The 13,146-nt window shown below is 56.7% G+C and overlaps 1 protein-coding gene across 3 annotated transcripts in view; it reads left to right on the top strand.

Moving 5' to 3' along the window:
- The window catches only part of NUMA1 (nuclear mitotic apparatus protein 1), a 24,495-nt gene extending 11,399 nt beyond the window's left edge, over positions 1-13,096 (top strand). For 2 of the 3 annotated variants that reach the window (XM_017731709.1, XM_017731710.1), the window contains exons 10-26: positions 1,115-1,232; positions 2,685-2,802; positions 3,148-3,288; positions 3,625-3,747; positions 5,153-7,258; positions 7,965-8,006; positions 8,955-9,023; positions 9,126-9,236; positions 9,318-9,536; positions 9,637-9,782; positions 9,878-10,121; positions 10,865-11,147; positions 11,237-11,373; positions 11,485-11,709; positions 12,067-12,171; positions 12,255-12,422; positions 12,629-13,096. In XM_017731709.1, the coding sequence (XP_017587198.1) occupies positions 1,115-1,232; positions 2,685-2,802; positions 3,148-3,288; positions 3,625-3,747; positions 5,153-7,258; positions 7,965-8,006; positions 8,955-9,023; positions 9,126-9,236; positions 9,318-9,536; positions 9,637-9,782; positions 9,878-10,121; positions 10,865-11,147; positions 11,237-11,373; positions 11,485-11,709; positions 12,067-12,171; positions 12,255-12,422; positions 12,629-12,664 (4,391 nt within the window). In that variant the 3' untranslated portion in view covers positions 12,665-13,096. The remainder of the gene's footprint in view (positions 1-1,114; positions 1,233-2,684; positions 2,803-3,147; positions 3,289-3,624; positions 3,748-5,152; positions 7,259-7,964; positions 8,007-8,954; positions 9,024-9,125; positions 9,237-9,317; positions 9,537-9,636; positions 9,783-9,877; positions 10,122-10,864; positions 11,148-11,236; positions 11,374-11,484; positions 11,710-12,066; positions 12,172-12,254; positions 12,423-12,628) is intronic. The other variant, XM_017731708.1, reaches the window with a different exon arrangement.
- Positions 13,097-13,146: the final 50 nt, after the last annotated feature.

A 13,146-nucleotide genomic window follows, 5' to 3' on the forward strand; every position in this document is an offset into this window, starting at 1 on the left:
ATTCGTCGTGCATATTTTTCAAGGCATTTATAACAGTTCTCCAGGTGGGCCCTAAGTTTGTCATTTCTTTCCCTTTTCACTGGATAGTACAGTCCCAGAGGTGATCCCCTACTTCACTCGGCTGCATCAAAGAGGAGGGGGGGGACTCGCAAATGTCCATGCTCCCACGCCCATAAAACGAGCTTATTTATATCCTTTTCCTTGACCTCCTCCCCTTGCTTAGCAAAGATACTGAGGAGTAATTTCTGTCCTGCCGCAAACTCTAAATCCATGCTAGCAGGGTATGACGGAGGGAAGGTAGTGACCCTTCTTACCGGCCTGACCGACATCCTTTGACTCGTGGTCGATACTCTCCACCTGCAGTATCTCTGTCGCTCGTCATCGTCACCCTCCTTTTGGTGATCGGCGAGTGTATCTTCCTCGAAGGAACTGTCCCTGGTTGGGCGCCAGAAATAGCCAAAGATCTGCCGGGATGAACCACACTTCTCATAGAGATATGATGGAACTCCATTTATTCTATTGTCAGACCCATAGTTATACCCTAATTCCCCAAGCACGCATAAGCAAGCTCCATACTATTGGGTTACAGCTACTGTTCACATGGCCTTTAATAGCAAGTGATTGGTTACAGATTAATATGCATGCGACCTAACTAACATAAGTTTTTATCTTTCTATGGTCAGCATCCCCCTCCCCAACATCCTGTTGGCTTGCCACATCAGCACTGCTCCTCTCTTTTTTCCCTAGTCAAGGACAGTTCACTAATATAGCTTGGATTGTGCACGTACACATGTCCCTGTTCACTCAGCCATTTCTCTACACATCTCTCCTTGTTTCTCTGACTTTTCTGTTTTGACCCCACCACAACTCGGCTCAGGCATGGTCCATCCTGCCAGGCCTCAAGTGAGACTCCAGGTTCCTCCTTCCCTCTCGTATTCCCTTATATATCCTGGGCAACAAAAGCCATGACTGAAGCAACACCTATGCTGAGCAGCACCACTGGTAGCCTGGCTCTTGGATCTCCTGGTGCAGGTTTCTGTGCAGAAATGCTGTTGTGGGGGCTTCAGGTGGCATACAAAGTTGGTAACAAGCCCTTTCTTGCCCACTTCCCCAGATGCTCAGATCACCATGATGCAGCAGCGGATCGATCGCCTGGTTAAGCTCAACGAGAAGCAAGCTGAAGACCAGCTGGAGCCCAAAGAAATGGAGGAGCTGAGGGAGAAGAATGAGAGGTAGTCCTCCAGGAACATCCTCTCCTTCCTGCTAGGCGGGACCTTGTCACTCCCACATCCCCAGACCCCATGTTGTCTGTCTCTTCCCTAGCAGTACATGAAACGGGAGAAAGCAAACCTTCTTTTTGTTCCTCTGCTGCTGTGCCCTGGGGAGAAGACAGCAGGCACAGAATCAAAAAAGGGTCTGGGTCAGAAGGGACCTTAAAGCTCATTCAGCTGGAACGCCCTGCCATGGGCAGGGACACCTTCCACTAGACCAGGTTGCTCCAAGCACCATCCAGCCTGGCCTTGAACACTCCCGGGGCAGCCACAGCTTCTCTGGGCAACCTGTGCGAGGGCCTCACCACCCTCAGAGGGAAGAATTTCTTCCCAATATCCCATCTAACCCTGCCCTCTGTCAGTGGGAAGCCATTCCCTCTTGGTCTGTCACTCCAGACTCTTGTCCAAAATCTCCAGCTCTCTTAGAGCCCCTTTAGGTGCTGGCAGGGACTCTGAGGTGTCCCTCAAGCCTTCTCTACTTCAGGCTGAACACCCCCAAGTCTCTCCCAGCCTGTGTCCAGAGCAGAGGGGCTCCAGCAGCCCTTGGAGCGTCTCCTCTGGACTTACTCCAGCAGCTCCACTTCCTTCTGATACTGGGGACAGTATCAGAAGTAGCTGCTGGAGGCAGCTCTGCAGGTGGGGTCCCATTAGAGATAAGCAGAGGGGCAGAATCCCCTCCTCCCTTGCTGCCCATGCTGTGGGATCAGCCCAGGACATGGCTGTGCCACCATCGTGCTGCCCATGCCCTCAGGGCAGTTATGGCCTGCAGCCCATTTTTATTGCAGTGGGCAGGGATCCAGTCCCAAACCACGCAGCCTGTTCTAACAGCCCACTCTTAACCCAAATCCTGCATGGGAGCAGCTATTCCTATTATGTGAAAAGGGTATGCTGTCCATGTGGCTCTCACCTGCCCTGGAAAAGGGGAAGCTTTCAGGGTGATCCTGGAACTCCTGACTCCAGCCCCGTTCCCAGGCCTTCACTTTGATCCTATGTACTGGGCTTCGTCACACACTTGAAATCACCTGTCACACTGTGTCCTGGTGTTTGCCCTGGCCCTGTGCCATTGTTTACTCAGGAAAGGCATCCCAATCGCCACTGGAAGTGTCGTGTCTTTTTTGTCCTTTCCTCACATATGTCCCTTTGCAGGGGTGTGGCTGGAGTCCCACAGCTGCCTCTGCCCTCAGTTTGGAGTGGTTTGGCTTCTGCAAAGCACAAACATTGCTTATCTCTTCTCTGCTTTGCCACCTGTTGGGACCCAGTTTTAGAGCTGGGCTGATGGTAGAGTCACAGCAAGGCATGGAGATCCCTTGGAACCTTTAGTTTCCCTGGCAATATCTAGCATCACTGATTCCAGGTGATATCCTTGCCTGCCTCCAGGATGCACCCTCTCCTTAACCACCTCCTTTCCCACAGCCTGGTGGGGCGCCTGCACGAGGCCTTCAGGCAATGCCAGGACCTGAAGACTGAAAAAGCACAGATGGACCGAAAAATCAACAAGCTCTCAGAGGAAAATGGGGATCTTTCCTTCAAGGTATGGGGTCCAGTGTCCTCTCCGTGTCCCCACAGCCCAGATGGTTGTGATGGAACCCGGGGGGGAGGATTTGATGGCAGTGCCGAATGCTGGGATGTTTATGGTTCTGCTAATGCGATCTTTGACCCAGTGACCAAGCCTGCCTTTGGCGCTGGATCCTGATCCAAAGAGGAACTATAGTGGGGGACTGGGGACTGGGTGGAGCTGTCTGCCTGTGGTGAGCACCCAGAACCCAGGACACCCATGTGTGCTGCAGCTCTTGGGAATGGGGAGTAGGCAGAGGCCTGGACAGCAAAGGCACACTCTGACCATCTTCTGGACTGGGGGGGGATTTTCATTTGGCAGCTGCGGGAGATCGCCAGCAATATGGTCCAGCTGCAGCGAGCCCTGAATGAGCTCTCGGAGGAGCACAACACTGCCATGGCACAGTCGCAGGAAAAGCAGCGACAACTGGAGAAGGAGCTGCATGCTGCCCTGCAGGATAAGGTCAGGAGGCCCTGGGAGTGGTGGGTGCCCCCGTGTAGCTCCCCCATAGCCCCCCCAGCTGGGGGCCATGCCAACTGCAAGCAGGATGCAGCAGCCAGGAGCTTCCTGCCCATTTGTGCCAACACACGGGGAGAAGCTGTGTAACTGCCAGCTCCTGTGGGAAGCCTCTCCCTGTTCCTAGGAAGGGTTCCCCATGGTGGAACAGTTTGCTGACCTTGCAGTGGGGAGAGACAAAGCTGCTGGAAAAGTGTGGTGTCATTACTGACTGGGTGACCATGCCTCTCCTTGCTTGGCTCTTCTGCCTCGCACCGTGCTCAGTCCTGTCTCTGTCCCCAGAAATGCTCAGAAGAGAAAATCGAGATTCTACAGGGAAAGATTTCTCTGCTGGAGGACCAGCTGGCCAAGCTGGAGGAGTGCAGCACCCAGGAGAAGGGAGAAGTCATGGGGGACGTTTTGAAGGTACATTGGGGCTCCTGCAGCAAGAGTTTGAATGGTAAACTACTCCAGCTGGAGAGAGCAGCAGGTGCCAGGAGATGCATGGCAAAGCCATGTGGGGCAGATCCTGCTGCTCTCTGCTGCTGGATAGAGGATGTGGGGCTGAGCACTCTGCAGGGAGCCCCTTTTGGGCTGAATTTGCAAATACTGCTCCCAGGGAGCTGCTGGCTCCCCCAGCCTCCCACATGACTTGGTTGTGAAGGGAGTATCTCCTGTATGGTGAGAAAAAGGTGTTTGGTCCAAGGGAGCAGAGTGGCACAAGGCTGAGGGAAAAGCAAGGTGCGCTGGAGGGGTGATGGGAGGGAAGGCAGGCACTGGGCAGCTCCCGTTGGGATGCAGCACGTGGGGCTCTGGTGAGCATGTGGGCTGCAGCTTGAGTGACACCTGGGGCTGCATGTTTTGTCCCTATAGTAGTCGGACTTGGCTGGGCAGCAGGCACCCACCAAGTTCCTCTATCACTTCCCAGTGGGACAGGGGAGAGAAAAATAAGATGGAAAAGAACTAGAAGGTTGAGATAAGGCAGTTTACTAAAGCAGAAAAGGAAAAGTGAAAGTTTGTGTGTGCATAAGAAAAGAGAAAAGTTAATCTCTACTTCCTATCAGTGAGTGATGTTCAGACACTTCCTGGGAAGCAGGGCTTCAGCACGTGGAGTGGTTGCTCCAGAAGGCAAACACTAAAATAATGAATGGCCCCTGTTCCTCCTACGTCTCTTAGCTTTTATAGCTGAGCTGACATCATATGGTGTGGAATATCCCTTTAGTTAATTTGGGTCAGTTGGCCACATTGTGTCCCGTCCCAGGATCTTGCCCACTCCCAGACCCCTGATGGGGCAAATGAATAGCCAGAGATCTGCCGGGATGAACCACACTTCTCAGAGATATGATGGAACTCCATTTATTCTATTGTCAGACCCATAGTTATACCCTAATTCCCCAAGCACGCATAAGCAAGCTCCATAGTATTGGGTTACAGCTACTGTTCACATGGCCTTTAATAGCAAGTGACTGGTTACAGATTAATATGCACGCGACCTAACTAACATAAGTTTTTATCTTTCTATGGTCAGCATCCCCCTCTGCAACAGCCTGTTGCTTGCCACATCAGCATTGCTCCTCTCTTTTTTCCCTAGTCAAGGACAGTTCACTAATATAGCTTGGATTGTGCATGTATACATGTCCCTGTTCACTCAGCCATTTCTCTACAGGAATGTTAGAGTTCATTTTCCCTTAGAAGCTCTCACAGTGCTGTGCTTTGCATAGGTAGCAGGAAAGGTGTAGATACCACAGCAGTGTTTTGGCTACTGCTGAGCAGCACTATCTCTCTGTCTCAGTCAGACCTAATACAGTCTCCCTGCTCTTCTCTTTGCCAGCTGGAGGAGCTGAAGCAGGAGCTGCCCAGCCTCACCGCCAAAGGAATGCGGCTGGAGGAGGAGAAGCAGCAGCTGGACAGCCTTGTCACCAGTCTCCAGAGCTCCCTCTCTGAGAGCCACCGGGCCCAAGAGAGGCTGAAGCGAGACCTACAGGCACAGGCTGCTGAGGGGCAGGCTGAGCGGCTGGCTGCCCTCAGTGTCCAGCACGAGGAGACCCTGCGGGAAAGGGATGCTGCCCTGCAGCAGCTCCAGCAGGCCAACGCATCCCTGAGCAGCCAGCTGCAGGCTGTGGATGAGGAGAAGGCTGCACTGAGCCACAAGGTCAGCGAACTGGAAGCCCAGATCCTGGAGCTGGGTGCCCAACGGCAGCAGGGAGTGGCAGCAGAGGAACTGAAAGCCCAGCTGCAGGAGCTGGAGGGCAGGCTAAAGGAGAGCCAGCAGAGGCTGGCTGAGAGGGAGAAGCTGGCCCGGGAGAACAGCCGCCTACAGGAGCAGCTGCTCTTCCTGGAGGAATCCCTGCGTAACACTGAGGGTATCTTGGAGGATGAGAAGAGACGGGCAGCTGAGTGCCTGGAGGGCAACCTGACCAGAATCGCTGAGCTGGAGGCAGAAAGACAACAGCTGGTTCAGGAGCGGGAGTCAGCTCTGCTGGAGCGGGGTGAGGAGCTGGCCACACGCCAGGTGCTGGAGGAGAGCCGGGAGCAGCCGCTGGGAGCCTCTCCTGCTGCCCGAGGGGAGGATGAAGAGTGCAGGCGGCTGAAGGAGGAAATGCAGGCGCTGAGCCGGGAGCATGGCCGGGCCTGCCAGCAGCTGCAGGCTGAGCAGGAGAAGGTGGCTGCGCTGGAGGCCCAGGCGGAGCGGCTGGCTGGCCTCCAGGCTGACCTGTCCAGCGCTCAGTCATGGGCGAAGGAGAAGGAGACTGAGGAGCAGAAGCTGAGGGCTGAGATTTCTTCCCTGCAGGAGAAGATGGCTGTGGCAGAGCAAACAGCAGCCCAGCGTGTGGCCAAGCTGGAGGCGGATGCCCGGAGAGCTGCTGAGGCACTGGAGGGAGTCTCCCAGCAGCTCTCCCAGGAGAAGCTCAAATCCAAGGAGCTGGAAGGCACCATGGAGCAGCTGCAGATTGCAGAGAAGGAGCTGGTGTCCCTCCGCTCTGCCGTGCAGGAGAAGGAGAGCTGGAAGGAGCAAGTGTCCCAGTGCATCCAGGAGATGGAGAGGAAGAACAGCCTGATCAGCAGCCTGGAGCATGAGGTCTCCATCCTCCATCGCCAGGTGACAGAAAAGGAAGGGGAGAGCAAGGAGCTGAAACGCCTGATCCTGGCTGAGTCGGAGAAGAGCAAGAAGCTGGAGGAGAGGCTGCGGGTGCTGCAGACAGAGATGGCCACCGCAGCCTCCCGTGCAGCTGAGAGGTGCTCACTGATGAAGGTGGAGGTGCAGCGGTGCCAGGAAGAGATGGAGAAGCAGAGAATGACCATTGAGGCCCTGAAGCGGGATCGCCATTGCCAGAGCGAGCGGGAGGATGAGCTGCGGCAGGAGGCAAAGGTCTGCCAAGACAAGTGCCTACAGAAGGAGCAGCTCCTGGCTGCCCTGCAGCAGGAGCTTGACAGCGCTCGGGCTGAGCGTGCCTCCCTGGAAAGCCAGCACCAGCAGGACCTGGAGCAGAGAGCAAAAGCCGTGTCCACACTGCAAGTTGAGCTAGCGCAGGCCAAGCTGGAGGTGGCTGAGGTGCCGTCACTGCGGGAGCAGTTGGCAGAACAGGACCGGGCCATTCAGCGGCTGCAGGCTGAGGCAGCAGAGGCAGGGGCACAGCTGGCAGGGCTGCAGCAGGCCAATGCTCGGCTGGCTGAGGAGAACCAGGGGCTCAGCAAGACTCGCAGCCAGGGGCAGCGGCAGCTTGAGGCGGAACTGGGCCAGGCCAGGGAGCGGCACATGCAGGAGCTGGAGCAGCTGCGGGCAGCATCTGAGGAGCTAGTGAGCAGCAGCAGGCAGGAGGCTAAGGAGGCAGTGCAGAAGCTGGAAACCATGAGTAAGGAATACGAGAGCAGCAAAGCAGCAGCCGTGGAAGAGAGGAAGAAACTCCTTCAAGAGAGGCAAAGACTGACAACTCAGGTAGGGTCCCATTCCCAGAAGAGAGGCTGTGGGTGGGGGAGCCCTCCTGGAAAAGGGGTGTGTTTGGCTTTCTGCACACCCCTGAATCCATGTCCTGCTCAGCACAGGGACTGGGGGTGTGGGACACTCCTAGGTGTGAAAGGGACTGTCACACTGAGGTGCTGGAGTGTTTCCAGAGAAGGGCAGCAAAGCTGGGGAATGATCACCAGTCTGATGAACAGCAGCTGAGGGCATGGGGGGGGGCGGGGGGGAGGGGGTAAGGCACTAAGCCTGGAGAAAAGGAGGCTCAGGGGGGACCTCTCCCCTGAAAGGGTGAAACAGCTCCCTGAAAACAGGGTGCAGCCAGATGGGGGTCTCCCAGGTAACTTGTTCTCCCAGTTAACAAATAACACGACAAGAGGAAATGGTTTCAAGTTATGCCTGGGGAGGCTTAGGTTGGATATTAGGAAAAAATTCCTTCCCTGGAAGGGTTGTCCAGCCAAGGCACAGTCTGCCCAGGGCAGTGGTAGAATCCCTATCCCTGGAGGGATTTAACAGACATGTGGATGTGGCACATGGGGACATGGATTAGTGGTGGTCTTGGCAGTGCTGGGGAAACAGTTGGACTCAATCTCAGAGGGTTTTTCCAACCTAAGTGAGCCTGTGATTCTATGAAAAACAGCCTATGTGCCGGCTGTGTACTCACCTTTACCTTTTATGCTTGCAGGTGGAGCAGCTGGAGATAATCCAGAAGGACCAAACAAAGCAGGTAACACACACCAAGTGCTGGCTGCTCAGTGACAGTGCACAGCCCTCCTTGTTGCCACTTCCCACTGGAACCACCCTCTCCACTTGTGAACTGGTCACCATATGGACCCAGCCATGGGGCACTTGGCTCCAGGTCTCAGGGGACCTTCACCCCCAGGGGAGGGGGTAGGAATTGGGGTCCCAACCTGTCACCTGCCCCCTCACATTGGTGTCTGCCACTTGGCATGGCTTCTCACATGCCCCATGGCAGCACACGCAGCAAGTGGCTGCCAGGAGCATCCAGGACTCCTCAATGTAGGACTGTCACTCCTGTGATGGCTTCCCCTTCCCCTCCCCCATCCCCTTTAACCAAGGCCCAGCTCTTGGCACAGCTGGTAGGAGCAGCTGTGCTCAGACAGCATGGGCCAGATGTAGCTAGAGCAGCATTGATCTCAGATATGGTAGGAGTTAGCACTTAGGAAACAATGCTGGAAAAGCCCCATTTCCCTGTCTAGTCCCAGCCAGAGTTACCCAGGACTCTGCAGAGGCCTTGTGGCTGTGACCAGGGGCCGGGGCCTCCTCAAGCATCCCCTGGAGCAGGGAGAGCATGGCCAGGCCAGAACTTGCAGCAGCTATCTACCTGTGTCAAGAGTGCTGGGTAACTTGTGGGACTCCAGGCCGCAAGCATTGGGGCACTGGGAACTTACACTGGCTTTGCTTCCAGCACGTGGCTGTTCCTTACACTTGGGTAGTTCCAACCGACCTTGCTGTAAGGACTAACATGGGGTGACTGTCACCTTGCCCTGTCCCAGGATCTTCCTTGGCAGTGGGTGGTGCTGAACAGTCACCGCATGGCAGGAAATTTCCTCGTCGTGCCCTAGAGCCGGCTAGAGAGGAGGGGATGTGCTCCTCCGCAGAAAGATTGTAGTTTTGTGCCTGGAGATGGTCTCACCAAGCCATGTTCTTTCAGGTGGAGGAGCTGAGTAAAAAGCTGACTCAGCATGAGAAGGCCACCTGGACCCAGCAGCAGAGAGTTAAGGTAAAAAGGGATCGAAAACCTGGGGGTTGAGCCCTGGAGCTGTTGGAGCTACCACGGGGCTCACCTGGGTTGCCTCTGAGCTGGTCTCTCCCCTGCCCACAGGCACTCGAAGGGGAGCTGCAGGCAGTGGTCACCAGCCATAAGGAGAAGGTGGCAGAGCTGCAGGTGCAGCTAACCCAGAAGGAGCAGGCAGCTGAGTACTACAAAGGGCAGGTATGCTGGGGGCTAGTGTGGCCCCAACTGTCCCTGACACTGCTGGGAAGCTTGACAGGATTCCTCTGCTTGACATCCTAGATGGAGAAGGCAAAAAGTCATTATGATGCCAAGAAGCAGCAGAACCAGGAGCTAGCAGAGAAGCTGAAGGCCATGGAGCACCTGCAGAAAGAGAACACAGAGCTTCAGAGCAAATCAGAGAGGCTGGCCAAGGAGCTACAGCAGAGCATCCTGCAGGCCAAGGAGTCTGAGATGAGCTGCAAGAATCTTACCAGCCAGATCCACAGCCTGGAAGCTCAGGTGGGCATGGCATAGTGGGGCTTTACCCTCCTTGTCCTCGTCTCCATCACCACCTCACTTGGACGATAGATCCATCCATTCCTCCCTGCTTCCCATCCAGGTGGAGGTTGCCAAACAACAGGTGCGGGAACTCGGCAAGTTCCAGGTGATGACTGCCACAGTAAAGGGACAGGAGACTTTCTGTCAGAACATGGCCGACCAGAGCACTGATAGCCTCGATGAGGCACAGCTGCTTGACTCCACCAGGTACCAGATTGATCTGCTTCCAGCACCCCAAAAATCCATTGTTCCTGATGGCCTGGTAAGCCTTCTGGTGCTACCCTCATCTCCTGTCTCTGCAGGAAGGCTACCAGCTCTCAGTTGGAAGTCTCAGTGGTGCAGTCTGACAGTGAAGAGTCACTGCTGTCTCAGCGGCTGCCCCAGAAGAAGTCGTCCCTGGAGAGTCTCCACTTCACCCCCATCCTCCGTGAGACACCGTCGCAGCTGGAGAGCAGCGCCAACTCCCCGGGTGACTTCTCGCTCAGCTCCGGGTGCAAGACCCGCTCAGCCCGGCGCCGCACTACCATCAACATCACCATGACAGATGTGAGCGGGGGCCCTTGCAGGGGAATGCAGGGATTGGGAGCAGCACTGCACAGGGACCCAGCATGCTGGGAACAGAAAAGCTGAACACGACCTGTCAATGTGCACTGGCAGCCTAAAGTCAAACTGTGTCCTTGGCTGATCCCCAGCACAGTGGCAAACGGGACAAGGTGGGAATTCTGCCCCTCTGCCCCACTCTGGTGGGGCCCCACCTGCAGTGCTGCCTCCAGCTCTGGGACCAACATCAGAAGGACATGGAGCTGCAGGAGCAAGTCCAGAGGAGACCACAGAGATGCTCTAAGGGCTGGAGCCCCTCTGCTCTGGAGACAGGCTAGAAGAGCTGGGGGTGTTCATCCTGGAGATGAGAAGGCTCCCGGGAGACCTTAGACCCCCTGCCAGGGCCTAAAAGGGCTCTAAGAGAGCAGGAGAGGGACTTTGGACAAAGGCCTAGAGTGACAGGACAAGGGGGAATGGCTTCCCACTGACAGAGGGCAGGGTTAGATGGGATATCAGGAAGAAATTCTTGGCTGTGAGGGTGCTGAGGCCCTGGCAGAGGTTGCCCAGAGAAGCTGTGGCGGCCCCATGCCTGGAAGTGTTCAAGGCCAGGTTGGATGGGGCTTGGAGCAACCTGGTCTAGTGGAAGGTGTCCCAGCCAAGGGAAGGGGGGGTGGAAGGAGATGAGCTTTAAGGTCCATTCAGCATAAGCCCATCTGTGATCCCCTCATCTCTGAATTTTTCTCTCCCAGAAACAGGCAGAGTCTGAGGAACTGGTCTGCATCAAGAACATCCCATTGGCTCAGTCCACAAAAACTTCTTCCCCTGCTAAGGGCCATCTGCACTCAGATGCCTCCACCCGTTCCCTCACCAGCTTCCCCTCCCAGGAAACTCCTATGAAGCTGGAAACCTCCTCCCCAGGGAAGATGCCTGGCACTTCAGCACTGTTGGGCCTCCCTGGGTACCGGCCAGTCACCCGTAGCTCCCTGCGCTTGCAGGGGAGCAGCAGCTCCAGCCTCGGTGTGTGTGGGCAGGGTAGGCACTTGGGCTGTGGGGTTCTGCCCTGGCTTGAGGGGTCAACTCTTACCTGGGATCCCCCTCATCCTTCCCTGCTTTGGATTTAGGCCGGAGCACCATGAACCTGGGCACATGCCAGGAAGAGCCGGAGCAGCTGGATGACTGGAACCGCATTGCGGAGCTGCAGCGGCGGAACCAGGCCCGCCCCCCGCACCTGAAGACCAGCTACTCCCTAGAGAGAATGGTAAGGCGGGGGACAGGGAGGTCAGGCAGCTCTTTCTCCAGAACTGGAGTTTGGGAGGGGGTCTAGGAATGGACAGTGCCCCTCAGCAACATCCCCACATACCCTCCCCAGCCCTCCACCTCCGTGGGAACCATCACAGATGAGGACGTGAAGATGGGGGACCCAGAAGAGACACTGCGACGTGCCAGCATGCAGCCCTCCCAGATCATCGCCGCCAGCAGCACGGCGGGTGGCCAGTGCAGCACCCAGGCCCCCACCCAGCCGAGCAGCATCACTACCCGGCAGCAGAGGAAGCGCCTCTCGGAGGAGACCCACCAGGGCCCTGACACCCCCCCGGTGAGCTCAGCCCAGCCCCCCATCACAGCACCCTACTGGGGACAACTGCAGGTGTTCCAGGTTTTGAGGGAGCTGCTGTGGCCCTGTGGGTAACACCCCCATGTGCCACATGTTCCCATTGATCCTGGATCCCAGTGCCCAGCATTCCCAGCATCCAGTGGTGTGTCTAGTACTCTTGATGCTCCCAGCACTGGCAAAGAGGCCATGCCAGAGGCAAAGGCCTGAGCCTTCTGTCTTCCCTGGGCACTGCCACCCTCACTCCCATCCCCACCCTGCAGCCCCTCAGTTCCCATTGCTGCCAGCCCCACAGCAGGGTGACCCCCAGATGACAGTACCAGCTGGTCTCCTGTTTTCCAGTCCAAGAAGCCAACCAGCTGCTTCCCACGGTCCCAGACCGCCCAGGACCGCAGTGAGCAGAGCGGCTCTCAGGTTACTCAAGAGAGCGAGCAGCCAGCCACGCAAGTAAGCTTCAGAGGGAAAAAGAGGGATCAGGAGGGACCCGTCTTGTCCTACCCTGAGCTGATGGTCCTGCCCCTCTTCCGCAGGCTCAGAGGCGCCAGTCGATGGCATTCAGCATCCTCAACACCCCCAGGGAGCTGGGGAGGCGCCTGCTGCGCCGGGCAGCCACCCAGAGGAGCACTCCCACACCCTCCACCAGCAGCGGCACCCGCCGCTCATCCCGCATCGCCACTGCCAAGTCTCCCAAGGGCAAGGTAGGTACTGCCTGAGCCCCTGGGCACACTTCTGAGCTCATGCTCACCCCAGTGCCCCCAACTCCTGCCCTGGGTTGATGCAGACCATGGGGGAAAGGGGGACAGTCCCTGCTGTCCCTGGGGTGCCATGGCAACAGCAGGTCCCAGCATGGGGCCTGGTCATATTCATGGTCCCTAACATCCCCTCTTCACTCCATCCTTTCCAGGCCAGTCGCCAGTCACGCAAGGACAAGCAATCCTGAGGTTTCCCCAGTCCCCACATTGCTGGCTGGGTCCTGGCCCCCACCTGCATCCCCTCACCTCTTCCAGACCCTCCAGGGCCCAGGAGCACTGAGGGGGTACAGGTGGGGCCATCCATATGACTGCCTTGCATATCCCACTGACAACTGTGGGGGTGCCTGGGCATGGCAGGGCCCCCTTGCCCTTCCTGCACCCATTGTCACCCTAAACCCTCCTGGGACCCAAGGCAAGGGGATGCACAGGGGTTGAGGGCTAGAAACACACGTGGGTGCACCAGGCTGGGGCTGGAGGGACTGAGCTCTCCCCAGGGATCTCCTGCAGCCCCAGTTACAGGGACAGAGGTGAAACTTGGTATCCCTAGGGCCACGCCCCCTCCTCCCTGTGTGTGGGACCCCCCCCCACCTGCCCCATCCTCCTGCTCCTCCTGGGGAAGCTGAGGGAACATTTTTAAATGTTTCTACTTGTAAATAAAGTGTATTTTTCA

Source organism: Corvus brachyrhynchos, unplaced genomic scaffold (assembly GCF_000691975.1).
Source record: "Corvus brachyrhynchos isolate BGI_N302 unplaced genomic scaffold, ASM69197v1 scaffold3, whole genome shotgun sequence".
In the NCBI taxonomy this organism is placed as follows: domain Eukaryota; kingdom Metazoa; phylum Chordata; class Aves; order Passeriformes; family Corvidae; genus Corvus; species Corvus brachyrhynchos.